Source organism: Thalia democratica, chromosome 6 (assembly GCF_965202585.1).
Source record: "Thalia democratica chromosome 6, ktThaDemo2.hap1.1, whole genome shotgun sequence".
Classification (NCBI taxonomy): domain Eukaryota; kingdom Metazoa; phylum Chordata; class Thaliacea; order Salpida; family Salpidae; genus Thalia; species Thalia democratica.
Window position 1 is genome coordinate 25,419,811 of NC_139170.1, and position 19,964 is coordinate 25,439,774.

Genomic DNA, 19,964 nt, shown 5'->3' on the forward strand with positions numbered 1-19,964 from the left:
CCTTTTTGTCTGTTGTTGAAGCTTTTTTTATGGTTCCGGTCCTTTTGAATATTGTGCTAGTGTAGGGGTTGGCAACGTACGGACCGGATCCGGAGTGAAAATGACTGGCTTGCCAATGTTAAGCAAAGTAAGTGGAATTCGGCCCTCGAAATGTAAACTGCGGCCTGCGAGCATGTAAATCCGGCCCGCTAAAGAAATTTTAATGCTTGTCTTTTATGGATTATTGTTATATTTTTTAAATTTGTTATTGTTTACTTACTTATACAAAGCTTGTCCAAAAGCGAATAACCTTGCTTCCGGTGCAGGTGTATTTCTTAATTGGAAAACATTAAAATTAAAATTCTAGTGTTCTTTGGAAAACTCTGGTGGTGTAAACAAGTGGATATGTATATGAAAATTAGTATGAATAAATTTAAACATTTAATACTCTAACTTTAAAACATTAAATCGGCTTTGTTTTGATTTTTTCATAAATTTTAAACCTAATAACACGTGTAAAACGACTTAATTTAAGTTTTGGTAATTGATCCACAAATAGGGTCCGGTCAGATTCAGGTGTAAAACCTGTTAAAAACTTTCTATGTATCGTTTGTTTCTTAAAAATATATTTATTTTTTAGCATAATGAAAGCGAACGAAGACACCAAGAACAACTAGATATTAAAAAAGAAAGAGCTGTTGAGTTATCTAGTTTGGGAAGATTTTCATCTACAACAACAACTCCACCCAACATGTCCTATACTATGACAAAAAATGAGCAACTTATTTTGTATGCTTTTAGTGAACGTAGTATATATAGTTCATAGAAACTATTAATAACATGTATCTTTCAGTTTTTATAGTCAATGATAAAACATGATTCATTATAATGTTAACATAATTTTTCAGAAACAATATTGATTCCTTACAAAGTAAACGCGAAGAAACCGATTTGACTTCAAATTTAAATGTCAAGGTATTTATTGTTAAACTTTGATTTAAAGTAATGATTATTGTTTTTTGTTTTATTAGCCCGTATTAATCGTCTACTTACATCATTAGATGTACAACACATTTTCGGATAATTAAGTCCCCTGTACAAAAGATCAACTATGTTTGAGATAATCTCTATTTTAATTGCTTCAGTGAATATTTGAAATTAGTAGTACAAGTTGTAACTCGAAAATTGAGCTAAAAAGATAAATAAGTATTAACTGCAAAGCAGAGATAGAAACCTGAAGATGTTCCTATTTTTCTTGATATAATTAATTTGTTGGTTGGCATACCTTGTGTTATACCTTTTTGTTAACTAGCTGGTGCTATTAAATAGAATTGAAATATTTTTCTTATATTTTATTTTTTAAATTACCTATTTTTTAAATCTCAAGATATGAAGTTATGTTTATGATACTAAATATAAAGTGTTTTAAAGTTTATAACATACTAATAATTAAGGTCATCGGGGATCAAAAAAAATTCAATTAATATTGGCATTTTTTTGTAATTTTTGAGTATATACTATAAGTAGTTGTTATAGAACAAAAAAGTATCAATTAATTTTTGAAATATAACCAATTTTTTAAAAAAATATCTGATACAACCAACCATATAGAATAAAGAAATTCATGACCATTTTTCTCGGAATTTTGAAAAAATTATTAAGATTCTATCTCAGGTTGCCTTTTTACTTGAAAAACCTGGAATTTAATAAATTAAAAAAAAAATACTGAAAAAACCTGGAATTTTGAACAAAAAACCTGGAATTTTTAACATGTTCAGTAGTAAAATTTCGGTTTGACTCAAAAAATTTATCATATAGGTAAAAAAAAATTGTCATCACCAAAAATTTTTTTTATTAAAAAACACATTTTAAGTATTTTTACAGTCTCTTTTTATACTATTTAACACAGTTTCTTACCTTAAATTTAACTTTAAACAAAAAAAAAAAGACCCAAAATTGTGTACTTTTAAAAAACTGGAAGAAAATTGAAAAACCTTGAAGAAAAAAAATGTTTAACGAGTGGCAACCCTGCTATCTTCTCCTTCACTTTTAAGCGCCTTTCTTCAAACTTTTCAGGAAATAATCTTTTTGAAATTACGATCAACTTGTAGGAAAATAATTTTTGAAGAAAATAAAGTTTAAAAAGTTATGACCAAAATTAGAAAAAGTATTTTTATATTTTAAAATTTTTCATAATAAAAAAAATCTGTTTGCTAGAAGTTGTTCAAAATTTGTTTATGATTATACTGAGAAAGTTTTAAATCAATTGCTCAAAAACTGAACAAGAGATAGATTTTTAGTGAACCAGTCTATTCTAGCTATTAAGTATGTGCCTCCTATAAAGCACCTGTTGAACTCCCTATCTCTGATCGCTTATATCTCAAAAAGTACTCTGAATTTTTAAAAGCAGTAAAAAAACAACTAGTAGTTTTTTATGTAAAAAATAAGACTAAATTTCAGAAAAAGTTATTTAGCTCTTCTATGGCCTTGAAGTCTTAGGAATTGTAAATAGTTAAAGTGTATATCAAAGGTTTGATTGTTAGAAAACAATTAGAGGTCTCTATTTCATAAAAGGATAACAAATATTTGTTTAATTTCTCAAAAGGTTATTTAGCAAACTAAGTTTCGATCAAAGAGCTCGTCATTGACAAGTTATAGTTTAATGTATTTTGCTCTGTAATTTTTTTTTTCTAAAACGACCATGCTTATTGCCTAATTAACCTATTAGCAAAATATCTCAATTCCATTTAATTTGTTCGTAATTATCTAGTTTTTATTTGTACAGAATACAATGAATATAAAACTGAAAATCTCACCGAGGTATGTAATCTATCATCGAGCACTATGGGTGCACGACTATATTTGAAAAATTTATTGTTAGAAAATATTTAAATAGCCACAACTTAAAAAGTGTTATATATTAAAAAAAAAAAGTGGTTTAAGGTCTAATTGATTCATACAAACTCTTTTTTGCATGGTTCTTAATATTTTTTGAGGTAATTTTATTATACGTTTTATAATATTTTTGTGATGTTTGAAAATTCTTTTTTAATACTTTTTTACTATCATAATCTTATTAGTTAGACCTACAACCGTTTTTTGATTTTAACATGTATTACTATTTTCTTTGTGGCCCTTTAAATATTTTTCAAGAATTTTAATTGACGGAATTTGAATTCTCCGAGTTTGAATTGTCATCTGACCCACAAGCATTGAACAATATTATACCAAATTTAAACAATATTAAATCTATACTTAAATATCAGTATGCACAGAGTTTTCTTTTTAGTCAACAACTATGCACAATTTCAAAAAAGTTTATAAGTCTTCATATAAATTACTTTAATTTAACATTATGCAAAACTAACAATAAGATTTTTTTTTTTGGAAAGTGTGTTATCTCCCTATAGATATGTCACAGTTTGGTCTTTGCTGTATTTCAAATTAATTAACGCTTTTAAAAATTGATTTAATATTGCTATTTAACAAAAAGTTTCATATCATTTATTTCAGTATTTGAATTTAAAAGTCATTGTTAAAATAAGTATAGTTGAGATAGGTTTAAGTTTTTTTAAAAGTTTACATGTATAGTATTGCACCCATACACATTAGTTTGCACAAAGTTATTTTTGGAATGCACAAAAATTTAAGGGTGAACTAATTTATTTTGGAGCTAGATAAATTTTCTTGAGTTTAGGATGAAGTGCAAAAAAGATAAAAAGTCGGCAAACTGAGAAACGAGGTACTTTTTGGCTAAAAACAAAGTTTTTGAATAAAAGAAAATTTTAATATGTATTGCATTTCTACTGGCATATATAAAAATTAGATAACCAATAAATGTCAATTTTATTAACAAAACTATGTAAATACAAAATAGATTTTTAGTGAAAGTTTATTTTTGTAAAACTGTTTCGCTGATAAAACACTTCGTCAAATCATATAATAAGTTTATGTTATAAACTATCAATGTCTAACAAAAAGAAAATAGTAAAATGGCTGTAAGATTACTTATGACTTTCTTTATAAAATAACACAGTATGTTCATTGTTCAATCGATTAAACGCAAGAACCTATTTTTTACTCAAACTCTCTCATTTCAACTTTTTCTTTTTCGTATTATGACGTCACAATAGAAGCCACAAACTAACGATTCTTTCTTTTTGTTTGAATAGAGGCTCATATCTGAGTAGTTAAACTTACCTGACGGGAGTCTTAACAGCGATCAGGCAGGCTGTTGACTCAGGGCGAGGTTTCATCATTGCACTTTGAAAGAACTGACCTCTGCGATTGTTCCAAATGTGAACAACTCGGCCGTAGAATTTCTCCCACGGGGAACATGCGTTCGCGCAGTCCCCTTCCAATACCTTTATAATTGCGACATCTTAAACTAATCAGGATTTCCAAAAACTTGGGGTTTTTTCATGTAAATGAATGAAGTTTTAATAAGCTACAAAAAATATAGAACATAAAAAATTATCTTTTTTTTTTAATTAAAAAACACATTTAAAATAGCTGTACTGTATTTTTCAAAGAAGTTATATTTTTTTGCCTGAAGTTTAATTCTTTACAAAATCTAAACCAAAAAAATTGTTTTCTTAAAACCTAGAAGAAATTTACAAAAAACCTTTGGCAACCCTGACTACTCTAATTTACTAAAAATGTTGTACTAAAGGAGCAGCGTTGTCAAAAATCTTTGAATTTTAAATAATTTTTACATGTAAAGTGATGTAAATTCGATTAGATACGAAAAAGCTATCATATAGTGAAAACTTTGTTTTTTATTAAAAAGAACATTTTAAGTAGCTTTGCAGTATATTTTCAATGTTGTTATACTATTTAAGACAATTTTTTACCTTCAATTTTGTTTTATACAAAAAATGAACCAAAGAACTCGTTCTTTAAAAAACCTGGAGAAATTTTTCAAAAAACCTTTAGCAACCTTGTAAGGAGGTGATTATTTTGTTATACTTGTATAAAAACTATAAACATAAATCTACTTTAGTTTATTATAAAGTTAATAAAACCTTTGTATAACTTTTATAACACAGTAAAGTATAAACAATTTTTTTAGATTTTAAATAAGCAGTTATGAATTTGTTAGCTTGAGTTACATTGTTAAACTTAGTGATTAAAAACGAGTTATTTTTAAATAAGTTTACAGCTCTAAAAAATAACTTTGAGATATCTTTATTTTTACATATAATTATTAAGCTTATCTACTCAGTTTTAAACATTTTTCTAAATAAAAAATGTAGTTAAGCTAATATATTACAAAGCTGCTTTATTTATTTATATTAAATTTAAATTATGAAAACCTTTTATTAAAATGTAAAAGTTTCGTAATAACATTTATTTTTTCACGTTTTAGGTACACAGTTTGGTTTTAATATTTTAAGAAAGTATTAAATGTCTGAAAGTAATTATTCGTTAAGTAAATAAATTTAAAGATTTGTAAATATCTAAATCAGGGTTTTAGATTTTTTTAAGTAACAAATCAAAAGGGAAAATCATCTGTTGCAAACTATTTTAGTTCAACTCTTTTGAGAATGTGCATTGTTTTCTCGTATTATAACTTCATACAAGCACGCACATAAACAGTTTATTCTCGTTTTGTTATTCGTCAGGAAATGTGTCGGTGAAAGTTTAAAGTAACCTGACGGGGGTCTTAACAGCCATCAGGCAGGCTGATGACCCAGGGTGAGGTATCACCAGTGCACATTTGTGACTACTGACCTCTGCGATTACTCAAAAGAAAGTAAATTGGTCGTGTCATTTGTCACTTGGGTAAAGATGCGTTCGCGCTATCTCCTATATAACCTACCATTGTAAATTCATGCAAAGTATTTCTTGTAATTAGACTTCAAAACACATTAGTTATAAAGTACTAACTAGTAGTTATTTCGGATTTCTTTAGCAAATCTTAGCTGTATTTTCGCCATCAAATTGCATGCACTAGACTGCACCGTACGTCTTTCAACAACATTGTTTAAAGACAATAAGGAATGCATTTTAAATATTTTTAGAAGTTTATAAGTGTTTTGATAAATCAACTGGGGATTTTAACTACACAAATTTAATTAATTAGTAATTTCAAAAATTGTTTGCTTAATAGTTTTTTAATTATAATACTTCAACGCTGTTTGTTTCAACTGCTAGTTTGACTTTTTTAGTTTGCATAAAAATTATTTACCTAAAAGGTAACTTATTGATACAGGTTATAAATAAAATAGTTTTAAGTATCAATTTGTGACACTTAAATCATAAATTATTTTCTACAATTTTTTTTATTGTGGTACGTTTTTGTCAGTTAAAGTAGAACGATAAATTAAAAGTTATAATCTCTCAGTAAAAATCACAAAAAATATTGAAAGTAATAAAATTAGAAAACTAAGTATTCAAATTTATATTTAAAAATATGATTTATAGCATTAGTCTTCACGGTGTGCACTGTCCGCTCGCAGGGCCTGGCAGCCACGAGGGAACAGATACTGCCTCTGAGTAACTTGAGATAGTCTTAAAATACTCTTACTTACAATATTAGAATATCAAATATGCATATCAACATATGGAATCAATAACAAATACTAATAATAGTATGAACATTTAACAGGATCTAATAGTTCTAAATTATTATATATAAATACAGATAACTTAAACTACCACTAATATACTAAATAAATCACTAGTATTTTATAAACAACTATTTTTTACTAAATTTTATTATTAAACAAATTAGAAATGTAAACTTGCAATTAAAGATAATAATAAAGAGAGATAAACAGCGTTTACAAGATACAGTTCACCACAGGTTGCACCAAGTTTTCTGAAGCCTTAACATGTTACTTTCAAAACAAATAATATCACTCTCAAGCCCTAGCATTCAACTCTGCCTATCTAAAAAAATGTCTTCAAAAACAACAAAACTTATCTATTGTTACGTCATATCTTTTGATTTTAGCGTTCTTAGAAATAAATAACTATTTTGTACTTTTTCGAATAAGCCTAACATTACAGCACAAACTGTTTTTTAGTGTGCATAGGAAAAAGTATGAAGTTCATTTTTTATATTTATCTATAGTTTAGGGTTAAACGTAAATTCAACCATGTTAGTTTATTTTGTTTCATTTTCTTTATTTGGTATACATTCTCTTTATTAAATTACGTTAACTCAATGGTCGGCAAACTGCGGATCCCGAATATATAAATCTGGCCGCTATACCAAAAATTTTTGAAACTATGGGGTTTGTGATGAAGAGTAAAAAAAATCTCAAGCATAACATAATTGAAGTTAGATATGAAATTTACACTATATATATATAATGTAAAACTGTGTAATTAATGTTGTTCAATTTGAACTAATTAATTATCCTAATATTACGTAATATCTAATTTTTATAATTTTGTAACTGTACTTAGAAGTTAGCCTTTAGTTGAATAAAATACTTGGCTGAGGACGCGTGTTGAACGCAGAAACAGTTGTTCCAAGAGAAGTTTATTTTTGTGCAACTTTGTTTATATATATTTATAAAAATAGAAAAAAATTGATTTACTTAATAAACCAAGTTTTTTAACACAGAGCCCACCTTAAAGGCTTTTTTATTAAAAAAGTTTATTACAAGACGTAAAAACTTGCAGAACTCAAGTTTTGTGCCTACGCACTCCTCAAGTTCAAAATAAAGTACAAAACATTCAAATAAAAGTTTAAAATTTAAGCATAAATGCATTATGACGTAATTTTAAAACTGTTAAAAATCATGCAAAACGGCTTGTGCTATAATTAACTTCCCAATCGACAATAAACTGGCAAAAATTCGTAAAACTTCAGTGAGTGAGTACAAATTTGAACAAAAAGTTGAATAAGATAAAAAGTTTTATAAAAATTGAAGTCTAAATTAATATAAGGTGAAATTAAAACTTAAAAAGCGATTTTTATATGTTTATAAGTCAGTGCCGCTGCGCTTTAAGCCACAACATACTTTGAAAGCTCAGTGTCATTTTGAAAATGATAGCCAGATATGTAGGTTGTGTCTCAAAGAAGCAACAGCCGTTGTGTATGCACTGAAAGATAACCTACCTAAACAAAAGAAACGAGTTTGTATCGTCTTGAAGACATAATAAAAAATCTTATATTAATTTCATTTTTTATTTAACTTTTTATTTGATTTATTTAACTTGTTCAAATTTGTACTCACTCACTAAAGTAAATTTATGAATTTTTGTTTAAGCCGTTTTGCATGATTTTTACTAGTTTTAAAATTACGTCATAATGCATTTGTGCTTAAATTTTAAACTTTCATTTGAATGTTTTGTACTTTATTTTGAACTTGTTTTGCAGTTGAGGAGTGTGTAGGCACGAATCTTGAGTTCTGCAAGGTTTTACGATTACATGTTTGCTTTTCATTGAATAAAATACTTGGCTGAAGACACGTATTGAACGCAGAAACAGCTATCCCAAGCAAAAGTTTGTTTTAATTATATATATATATATTATGGAGATTATAATAAATAAAAAATCTTTAGTTCTAACTACGGGAAATATGAATCTTACACTATATATTCTTAGGTATAAGATTTTTTTTTATTACTCTAGATATTTTTTATTTGTAATAAATATTAAAACAAAAAAGTTACGCTGCCCTACCACTAGCAGCGCACATTGAATAAATTACAAATTGGAATGCACAGAGTTTTGTTTTTTCAGTTTAGTGTGCACAGATTTTAATAAGCTTGAAGACCACTAATCCACAGTATCTCTAGCTAGATAATAAGTCAAGTATTACTTTGATACTCAAATTAATTTAATTTATTCACACTGTTTTTAAAATCTTGCCTACAATAAGATGGTTTTTGTTCATCAAAGTTTTAACTTTATTACAAACTCAATTTGCGTGTAAGGATATTCAAAATTTAAGTTGCTCGATTGTCCCTGTGAAAATTTTTAGCACTATGACGAAAAAGCAATAAAAAATAAACTAAAAACTACAATCAAAAATGATTAAAAATGCAACTAGAACAAGAACGGATGTTGAAAATATTTTTTGTTAGAACGTTAGCTAATACTTTATAGTTTATAATATTATAATTCAACGGTTAAACAAAAATCTAACTAATACTACATAGTTTTTGATCTTTTTATAATTTTAGATTTTTTTTAGCTAGGCATTCCTGTCTATATATCAGCGAATGTAGACAACTTAGATAAAAAGCAGAGCAATAAAAGCTCGATAAATATTGATTAAGTAAAACTTAACAATGTACAGTTAGTATATGAGTTTTGAGATTTTTTTTACTTTACAGACACAATCTGGAAATGATACTGAATTGAATGAAATATTTAGCTGTGAATGGAAAAAATCTATGAAAAAAAGATTGAAAAAAATTAAAAATAGAATGAATTTAAGGTTTGTTTACTAATACTAGTTATAACTTTCTACATTTCAAGTTATATCTATTAGAATATTTAATGTGTTTGATTAGAACTAGTTAAAAATAGGCTTTTGTTGAAAGCTACATTGAAAATTAAAAAATACTAAGTTTGTATAAATTACTTTTAACATAATACCAATTAATATATAAGTTAATCTATGTCGTTAATTTATTGCACAAAAACGTCATTAATTTGATAATTTGCAGAGCCTAAACGTTTAGGACTATTTTTAACGATTATGTTTTGTACAAGTGTTTATATATAAAGAGTAAAATTACAAGTATAGTGTTTATTTATATTTTTTTAACTTTTATATTGATATTTCAGAGCAGATGAGTTTTCAAAGCATTATGAGAACTGTAAAAAAACATTTTCAAAACCGGTAAAAAGCAAGTTGGTCTTAAAAACATTTATACAATCAATTTATGAGCTAACAAAAAAGTTGTTGCTATTGTTTTATTTGCTATGAATTTTTCACATAAAATTTAGTTCTATTTTGTTGCTTTTAAAAATAATAGTTTCAATTTTATTTCAGAGCCACTCGTCTTGTCAGCGACATTGATAAGCTGTTTACTAATAAAAAAGCAGTATCTTGGAACGCTAATCAAATAACTTCATTAGATCGTTCACTAAATGAGATGATTCGATTGCTAGAAAAACTAGTCAGTTTGGTTTTGTTTTAATTAAAATTTAACAATTTTTGAAACTTAAATTGTAATAAACTACTTTGTTTCAACAAACGATTAAACAATTTCAGAGTTCATTAACAGCTACCGAACAAAATTTGTTTAGGATGGCAGGAGGGTTTAGTGTTTTAATGGATGTAATGAAAATTGGAATGAATAGATTAAGTTCATCTCAAAATAAAAAAACAAATACCTTTAAACTACCTGAAAAGTTTGTTTTTATCTGAAACATTTAAATTAAATTGATTTTAAAATAGTTTTTTAATTGTTGTTTGTGTATTTTTGAAATTTAATATAGTGTAAATTGTACAGTACTTAAAAGTTAAATAGTTTAAATATAAGACTATTTATGTAAGACTTTTAATACTTACAAGCTTCAAAAGTTTATGTTTACAAGTACTATAGTTTATTAATTTACATATTTTCAAAAATAGAACATTGACATCGGCAGCTCAAGTTTTTTATCTATCATGTCTAGGTTGTCAAAATAATCAATTACTCGTTATTTACATGAATTACACTAACTACCTTGTAGATCTTCTACTGGCACTTATGAAGGTAACTTATGTTTTTTTTTTTTTAAACTTAATACATATTTATTGTTGCTACTTTTCTTAACTTTTATGTTTTTTCTTGTTTATAATTGTCTAACATTTATTGATTTTGCATTAAATGGTATAAATTATGAACATTAATTTTAATCAAAGATTTGAGCTGATTTTTATTTTATACACTTTTGAAATTCTAAAAAATATTTGGAAATATTTATTTAAACTTAACTGCAAGTAATTGAAGTTAAATGACAAGTATTTTTAAATACTTGTTGTCTTTTTTAATTGAAAGTTATTTTGATGAAACACTTATAAATGTTTATAGAATTATAAATTTCTTAAATGTTTCCACGTACACAAACATAGGTAACTAAGGAAACTAAACTTTGGCTAAGCATAACAAAGTGCATTTATAACTGTAACGATAGTTGTGTTAGGAACATGGGTTTTAGTGGTTGGTACTTTCTCAACTTTGGCGTGTTTGTTGTTTTTGGACCAAGTTTTGAAGGTGGAACCGAAATTATTATCTAATATTACACGCATCTTACATTCTATATTAGGTTATAATATATTAGGCTTAACAAACTAAAATGCTTCCAAATATACTATCGTACATTTCATCACCTTTTTAACTGAAACATCAATTCACGCACACGACTATGCTTCCTAGATTGGAAAAATATATGGTACGTTTTTGTATGGTCAGCAAGTTGTAAATGGTTTATTGTACCTATCATTACTATTTAGTACCAGTTGATTTCTTACTTTAGAAACATAAGCTATCCTGTTTGAAATTCAAAAGAGTAGGCAATTTATTGACTTCGTATTTAAATACTCTCATTTTGACTAGTTATCGTGATTCATTAGATTTAAACAACGATGATTTTTTTAATATGATCTTATGATCTCAAAGTTTTTGAATAATTTATGTGATAACATGCTTTAATAAGAATATTTAATACAGTCATTATCAATGTATATACTTTGTACAAACCCGGGTTAAAACTAGTCATCTACCGGACCCAGGATTGCATTTTTTTCAAAGAGCTGGATCTGGTCACCAGATCCTAGTTTAAAAAATAGATATAGAATTCGGTTTCAATTGCTTAAAAAGAGCAATATTGTCAACAAAAAAAAATATAAAATAAATTTGTTTCAAAAAGTTCGTTGAAAATACACAAGAACACCAGTTATACCGCAGTATTAGGACTTTTACAAATTGTAATTGATTTTTACTGTATGTATACAAATTTTTGTAAGTACAGAACAGGGATTGAAAAACTGCGGCCCGCGAGGGTGTAAATTCCACTAAATCAGAAATTTTAAAACTTAAACTTAATATTATGGGGTTTGTAATGAAGAAAAAAAAAAGGTATTTGGTATAATTGTCCAGCGATTTAAAACTTACTCTGTGTTTTGTAATAAAAAGTAAAAAAAGAGACGTTGTAACAACAATTGTGTACTGCAAAGATGTTGATTTTTTAAATTTGATCCGCGATCACCAAAAGCCTGCCAACCTCTGGTATAATCATTAAATTAAAAGAGTATTTTAATACTCAATGTAAAAAAATTGTCTGATCCGAACGCATCTTGATATTATAATGATATCCACAACCGGCCGGATCTCAACTTAAAAACGTATCCAGACCCTAATTTGTGGATTCGGTAGATCACTAATTAAAACTGGTATAGTAAATTGTTACACTTTGGGATAGATATATTACTGGAATTGAAGCAGACTATATGTATGATGGAACTAAAATATGTTCCCTATAAAGTATACAAACTATAATAACTCTCATAGAAACATAAAACTTTTATAGTTTAAATTCGTCTACCACTACTATCTTCTATAGTTCTCTAAAAAGTTATTGCTTGATTCATTTTTGCAAAAATGTATAATACCATATAGTTTTAAAGAATTACTATATGCTAGAAAATCTTCAAAGTATTGAATTATAAATACTAATATAAATAGTGATTAAAGTGGTTGAAATAGACTTAAAATAATTCTGCTTACTTCGTACAAATTGCATTCATACTCACTTTTTTATGTACATGACTTGGAATAAATTTTATCAATAATAAAAAATCAGTTTATAATTAAGTAAAAACCTAACTGGAAAAACTTATTTCTTTTCATTTCTTGTCCTTGTACTTTTCCTGTACGTTTTTCACCAAATAAAAATTACAGAGCGTTGATCAACAGCTGTTAGCAGAAGAAAATGTTGAAATAGACAATGCCATTCCAATATTGTTTAAATCAATAGCTCTCATACTTAGTAGTTACGTTAAAGCTAACCCTTTTAACAAGAAAATTACATCAAAATCAAATAAAAAGTAAGTTGAGTTTTATAGAAACAAATACAATGTTTAAGATTATTTTATGTTAAATTTTTTAAGCTGGAACCAATTAGTATTGTATAAATTAAGTATCAAAATGTTGAACTTGCACTGTATATGGTTTTATTTATAAAAACTAACATGTACTATAAATCTAATAGGTCACCAAAGAACATAGTTGATGTAATATGTTCATTAGAAAATGGAACTGATGAAAAAATCTTAAGCGAAATTTTTTATAAAAAAGGACTTGACCTGATAAGGTTGCAAGAACTTTTTGTAACCAACTTGGTTTTGCTTTTATTATAACACAAAATATTTGTTTATGACTTTTTTTTCATTTCTTTATGTATAATTTTTTAATTAGTAAATTTAGTTTTTAAATAGTTATTTTAAATCAAGTTATTTTAAATTTGTAGTTACGTGGTTGCTAGTGGAATTTTACAGTTACTGAACAAACATCTAAAACGAGTGCAGTATTTATCAAACGGTAACAACAAAAATGCTCTTTTTTTTTTGGAAAGTTCACTGCACTTCTTACAAGTTGCTACCACATATGTCGCTTTTAGGTATGATTTTTGAACATTAATTAAAAACTACAAATTAGTTGTATAGACAACTTACTTCTTAAGATTTCATATACACAAAATAAAATCTTAAAAGCTAAAATAGATAACTAGTTAACAGTTTTTAGAGCTGCACTTTTAATATTTCATATTTTGCGTAGTGTAAATTGTTTATTATATGTCAAATGTGATCACACCATCCAACTTATTGGATTTGTGTTCTTAGTTTTTGAATATATATTTTTATAAGTACTTTTAACAATAAGTTGCACTTCTCAAATATTAAACAAAGTAATTAAAATTTAGAACGGTTTAAGAAGCGTTTTGAATTCCTAACTAAGTTTTACAAAATCATTTATTAAATATTAAGTATTAGTTATGAGTGAATATAAATTGCAATCAAATTTTAATTGAATGTTTATAATACAGCGTTTCTACGCGTTAGACTAAATCTATAATTTAAAAACATTTAAAAGATGAAAGTTTTTGTCAGTTCAAATACTTAAATTCTTATGAATTTATAAAAAAAGGTTTGAGTTTAAAAAACAGCTTTAAAAGTAGATTAATAGATTGAATTTCTTTTCAAATAAGCATTTGGCTTTTGTAACCTTAATTTTAATAAAATTTTAGGCATTATTATTAAAGTGTTAGAATTTGGCTGTGCAAATACTTTAATTTTTTTATTTTCTAAACAAATTTCTGTATCTTTTTTTTCTAGATAGATAACTAAAATGTTGATTTATTTCTAAATAAAAGTTTGATTTTTGTACGAAAAAAATAAGGTATGTGTCAATTTTTCACTTTTTTGTTGACAAATTCACGAATTGTTTGCAAAATGATGAGTACATTTATCAGGAGTATCATAAAATTAATGAATCAGTATTAATTTTGTTGAAGTTACTTTTAAACTGTAAGGCTAGCACTCTCAAAAATATTGTTTTATATGTCATTAGCAAATACACAAAAATTCAAGTTCCGACAACTCAAGTTCTATAATGTTTTTCGGGGTCATATACCTAGTTAATGTTTTAAATTTTTTAAAGTAAAAAATTAGTCAAAAAATATATCATTAATGAGCTTACTTCACAATTAAACTTGTATACTAGATCGTTTCATCTGTTAACTTGGTGCTTACCCACGAAGGTTAGAAAAAAACATCAGTCCAAATTTGCAAAACCCTGCATAGTAACTACCTAGTAAAAGGGAATGCTAAAGTATTACTATGAAGCACTTTTACCTGAAAAAATCATACTTGGATTTTACAAAACTGATAGAGTTTAATTTTTTTTTGCCAATATTAAGTCTAAAATTTTAACAAATGCAAGTGCAATACCATTAGTTTATTCAATTCAGTTTCATATTAGGCTACCTAAAAGTATTAATAACGAACTTTCTCTTCTATTTTCTTCACAATTTTAACAATGGTTGTAAAGATCATGTATACAGAATTGTTTTATTATTTGGTTTAATTTTAGCAGAGATCGGCAAATTATCAGGGTTGCCACTCGGTCAGGAAAAGTCAGGAAATCAGGAAAAGTCAGGAAAAATTTTAAAAAATGACAAAAGTCAGGAAAAGTCAGGAAAAAATGGGGGGTTTTGAAAAAAAGTCAGTAAAAGTCAGGAAATTTGATAAAATAAATAAAAAAAAGTCAGATTTTGTCAGTTTAAATTTACAAAATTCCTTGTTTTCCAAAGCCTTCAAATGGTAAAAATTAATTAAAAGTCCTTTAAAGCCAGAAAAAAAATCCAAAATTTTCCTAGAAATTTACACAAATATTTAATTTTATTTCCAATGCCTTCATCTGGTATAAATTAGTAAAATATCCTTTATAAAACTGCAAAAATTTTCTCAAAACATATTGAACATCTTTTAATAGTTTAAAGTGTTAGATTATGTATTTTAGAATAAGTTCAATTTAAGAGTTTGATTTAGAAAAGTCAGGAAAATTTTGGTAAAAAGTCAGGAAAAGTCAGGAAATTTTTCTCTGCTTGATCAGTGGCAACCATGAATTATGTTAATACTTCTTTAAGTAAGTTATTGTTCTTTTCTCATAGTAAAGAATTTTATAGACAGTGCTACTTAAATAAAATACATTTTATTGTAGAAACTATACTTTATTTATTTCAGAAACAACTTGAACTCAAGTCCAGCTTCTAACAATACGTCTTTATCAAGCAATCAGTGTGATGTCACACACTTGGTCACCGTTTTACAATGCACGGATGTCATGGGAACAGTTAGCGTGCTTTACGGTTTGTTACTACACGAGGGTGCCCCTCAGCGGCCAACAATGCTTAAAGATCATCCGAGCGGCAAAACAGTGTGCAATATTGAGGGCCGAAAGTTGTTTGTCACCTCAGCTGTGTTCAGGATGCTAAATGCTGCCTATACAATAAAGCTGGAACTATTGCAAGTTTGTGTTTATAGTTTTTTGTTAGTTTGTATCAGGGTTTACCAAAGTGAGCTTTTTCAGAAATTTAGCGGGCCATAAGCTGCAAAGAGGGGTCGTGAATAGTAAAGGGGCCAAAGGGAACCATGAGGCTATAATCTGAAACTTACACTAGGTATTCTGGATTTACTGATGAAGAGCAATAAAAAGGTCTTAGGTGTATTTAAAGGTAGTTTTTTGAGAAAGTTGTCGGAGGGGGCCATAGCTTTTTTTTCTTTAAAGGGGGCCTTATGAAAAAAAGTGTGGGAGACCCTAGTTATATATTAATTAATTCATTTATTCAAGCAAACTAAATATATATTTTTTAACAAAAATAACAGATGCCATGTGACCCCTTACACCAATTTAGTTTATTCACTAAAGTCTTTACAGTTTTGTTTTTGATTTATTGGTTTCTTTTTTATTTGATATTTTTGTTAGTTTCTCTGAAAATATTGTTATATATTTTTTTAATTTGAACTACTTATGTTTTTCTTATTGTGTGAGTTCAAGCTACTAAATAACTACGGAGCCTTACTAACTTTTGAAGAAAGCTTAAATATTTCAATAAACAATTAAAAACCATAAAACACTCTAATATTGTGTTTAATTAAGCTATACAACGTTGTAAATACTTATTTGTATTTTTTAACTTTCCGGGGTACATGAAATTAAAAATAAAAATTTCACAGTAAAGTTTTTAAAAAGTGTTTTTTTAATGATTATTTAATTGAAAAAGCTCATAAGTTTGAATAACTATGTCTAAAATAAACTAAACACTGTAAGAGAAAGTATATATTTCTAAATACAGCTGAAAAGTAAATTACCAGTGATTTTAAAATACTTTGTTTAGAAAATTTTGCAGTCCAAGGGCATAGCTTTGGAATTTAGACACATTTGTTCTCATTTGATATGGTACTGCTCAAACAAACTATCACAAGAAAGCAATGAAAATCTACTACATGATGTAATCGTTTGTATTGGCAATTATTCAAATTTAAATCCTACGAATCAGGTTTTTTGAATAGTAACTAAAACATATTTATATAAAGCCTATTTTATCATAATTAGTTTTTACATTTTTTAATTCTTTTTAATTTAAACACTTATAGCACTAATTAATAGCTATAGTGTGATTTCTTTAAAATTGAAAATTTGTTATCTAACTAAAATATCATTAATACGGAATACTTTTTCGAATAGGTTTTGAATATAAATAGATGATAAATTTCTAAATAAAATTAAGACTAACTATAATTTATTTCTAAGTATCACTTTGATTTAACTTTACATCTATAAATATATATAATTTTTAAATAAAATACATATTTTTCATAGAACATAATGAATTCGGGAGTTCAACCAACGATACTTCAGCAGCTGGTCAATCTTCCTTTTAAGTACTACAGCGACCCAGATTTTACCAAAGTTTTGTTTCCAACTTTAGTGGCATGTTGCTATAACAATGATGAAAATTTAAAAACACTAGAAAATGATCTAAATCGAACTATACTATCAACTTACATTGAAGTTTGTTAAATACTTTTTGTCATTATAAGATAATAGTTTTTAATTTTTATTACGATATGTAGTTAAAATCTGACAATTTTTGCTTCCATACACTTAAGAACTTAATTTTTAGCTTAAATGTCAAATTAAAATTTGTAACGGTTGTTTAAGTTTAAGAAGTTTCATATTCTTCCAGGGTTGCCATAAGTCAAAAAATTTAGAATTTGAAAAAAATTTTATCCAACTAAAGCATTTAATTGAACTTTTTTAATCTTTTTTTTACACATTGTAATAAAACAGTCCATTTTTTCAGTTTTAATATTGTGTTGAGGTATTTGAAAATTTATAAAACTGTATTGTTTTATGTTCACTACGCGTAGGATACCGAAACTTGTAATAAAGTTCTTAGTCTAATATTGCACCCAATACAAACACTATAGACTCAGTAGACTTTTAACTCTAAGTTATGAAATACTGTATAGTGTAGTGTGGACTATATATAAAATGACAAAAACAATTGTTAAATAATAACTTACTCTTAAAAATAGTAAAATTTACAATATTATTTAATATAACTGATAAATTGCTTTTAATTTACATTATGATAATATAAATTTTTGAAAATTTAGAAAACGTTTTTCGTTGTCAGGACTTTTAAAAGATTTCTAGCAGTAACTACATACATACCATTACTCTTACATTTTATTTTCCTAACAGTTGCCTTTACAAACTCATTAACCTAATATGACCTTAAAACAACCCTAAAAATTTAATTTTCAATCTATTTTAAATCTATATTAATATATGTATATATAAAAAAGTTTATATAGTTAACCTGTTTTATTTTACTATTTTCAAAGTTTTATACTAGAAATAACAAAAAACTTTCAGAATGAAATGAATGAGGAAAATACACCAAAACCTGAAACAAATAAACGTTTGTTTTCTATTGATTTATAAAAATATAATGTATTTTTCAACTTAGTTTATATTTTAGAAAATAAAGACTCTAATTCAGAAGATAATATACGAAAACTTTCGCAACTTTTCAACAAAACAAACATGGAAGACGTTTTCAAATACTTTTCCAACATTTCATAAACATCTTTTTTGCATGCTTAAAGACTTTATAGTACTCATTAAAACTCTAGCTATGCTTTATTTTATATACTACTATTACTTACCAGTTTTCTATTTAGTTAATAACACATGTTCTACTTTTTTACTGGGTTACTTTTTCACTTGATCACTGTAAGCTGCACAAATAAGCAGGCTGTTAAAAAACTGTGCATTTTTGGAATTTAAATTTCAATTTTTTTATTGGCGAAAGCTTTAAATTTATAAGTTAATAAATGCGTTCTTGACAGAAAGAAACTATGTTTGAATTAATAAGTTTGTAGTTTTAAAATTTATTTTTTAACTGTTCCAGTTAAGAGTATATTTTTTTTAGTAAAATATACAAAATTAAAAACTGTTGTTTATTTATTAACTATGTTTTCTATCTTTTTATTTATGTTTAATATTCTGAACTCCCGTTGTTTTTAGTTGCACAAAATGTTGTTTTGAATCAATTATTTTTTGTATCTAATAATATTAAACTTTAGCTGTTAGTATGACCTCTTTATTTAAAATATTTGACTTTTAATTTATGTTGTATTATATCTTTAACTTTAGGTAAAAAAGCTAAAACATATATAGTAAGTTTTCTTCGAACGATTAGCTAAACTATAATAATAGTCAGTTTATAAACAACCTTAGTATAATTTAAACCGTTTTCTTGTGTATGGTGACAATAGTTTTTTTGAACACCTGAAAGAGTTTGTACCTTTGTATTATTTTATCATAAATTCAACAAAAAAACTAATAACTCGTTTAAAAGTTTACATTTTAAATATTTTTAATTTTAGTTGTGCAATGCATGATTAAGTACCTTTTTTCGAAAGCTAAATTGTAAACACTTAAGTTATAAAAGTGTTTTTTTTGTATTTTTGATGTGCAGTTTATTTGTTTTTATTACGACAAGTTTTCTAAAAGTCTAGGCTTGTCTAACATAGATAGCTGCGCTTTATATTTATTTAGCTAACTTACTTTTTAAAATTAAACTAAAAATGCATGGAATTAGAAAGAAGTTTTTTTCTTTTACTTTCAGTTAAAAGCGGTGTTATACCAAGAACAACAGATAAATTAACAAGCTCAGATGCAACCAAACGGTTGAATTTACAAATAAAAAAATGAGTAAAAATTTAAAACATAGATTTTTGGTATTGTTTTAAATAATGTTTATGGCATTTAAGCTAAAGGAGGTAGAAGATGGTATTGCTGGCTGAGTTGGTTCTGCGCGCGCTTGTTGGAAAGTAGTTATCTTACTGGTATTATGATGAATACTTAATGGTTTCTTTTTATCTTTCGACGTAATGTTTTAATTAAACGAAATAAAATAGGTGTAAATTAAATAAAACTGTAAATTAAGAGAA

The 19,964-nt window shown here is 26.3% G+C and overlaps 1 protein-coding gene and 2 non-coding genes across 8 annotated transcripts in view; all 3 read left to right on the top strand.

The window, feature by feature from the left end:
- Window positions 1-19,018, top strand: part of LOC145839550 (S phase cyclin A-associated protein in the endoplasmic reticulum-like) — a 43,091-nt gene extending 24,073 nt beyond the window's left edge. For 4 of the 6 annotated variants that reach the window (XM_082947149.1, XM_082947151.1, XM_082947154.1 and 1 more), the window contains 15 exons: window positions 620-768; window positions 888-954; window positions 9,277-9,380; window positions 9,734-9,799; window positions 9,942-10,068; window positions 10,164-10,303; window positions 10,527-10,650; window positions 12,838-12,983; window positions 13,148-13,249; window positions 13,406-13,555; window positions 15,681-15,966; window positions 16,835-16,996; window positions 17,320-17,511; window positions 18,382-18,427; window positions 18,488-19,018. In XM_082947149.1, the coding sequence (XP_082803275.1) occupies window positions 620-768; window positions 888-954; window positions 9,277-9,380; window positions 9,734-9,799; window positions 9,942-10,068; window positions 10,164-10,303; window positions 10,527-10,650; window positions 12,838-12,983; window positions 13,148-13,249; window positions 13,406-13,555; window positions 15,681-15,966; window positions 16,835-16,996; window positions 17,320-17,511; window positions 18,382-18,427; window positions 18,488-18,591 (1,965 nt within the window). In that variant the 3' untranslated portion in view covers window positions 18,592-19,018. The remainder of the gene's footprint in view (window positions 1-619; window positions 769-887; window positions 955-9,276; window positions 9,381-9,733; window positions 9,800-9,941; window positions 10,069-10,163; window positions 10,304-10,526; window positions 10,651-12,837; window positions 12,984-13,147; window positions 13,250-13,405; window positions 13,556-15,680; window positions 15,967-16,834; window positions 16,997-17,319; window positions 17,512-18,381; window positions 18,428-18,487) is intronic. The other 2 variants (XM_082947152.1, XM_082947153.1) reach the window with 2 other exon arrangements.
- LOC145839631 (U1 spliceosomal RNA) lies at window positions 4,172-4,335 on the top strand. Its single transcript, XR_014370080.1, has one exon. It is a non-coding gene; the product is annotated as a U1 spliceosomal RNA (small nuclear RNA).
- LOC145839639 (U1 spliceosomal RNA) lies at window positions 5,625-5,790 on the top strand. Its single transcript, XR_014370085.1, has one exon. It is a non-coding gene; the product is annotated as a U1 spliceosomal RNA (small nuclear RNA).
- Window positions 19,019-19,964: the final 946 nt, after the last annotated feature.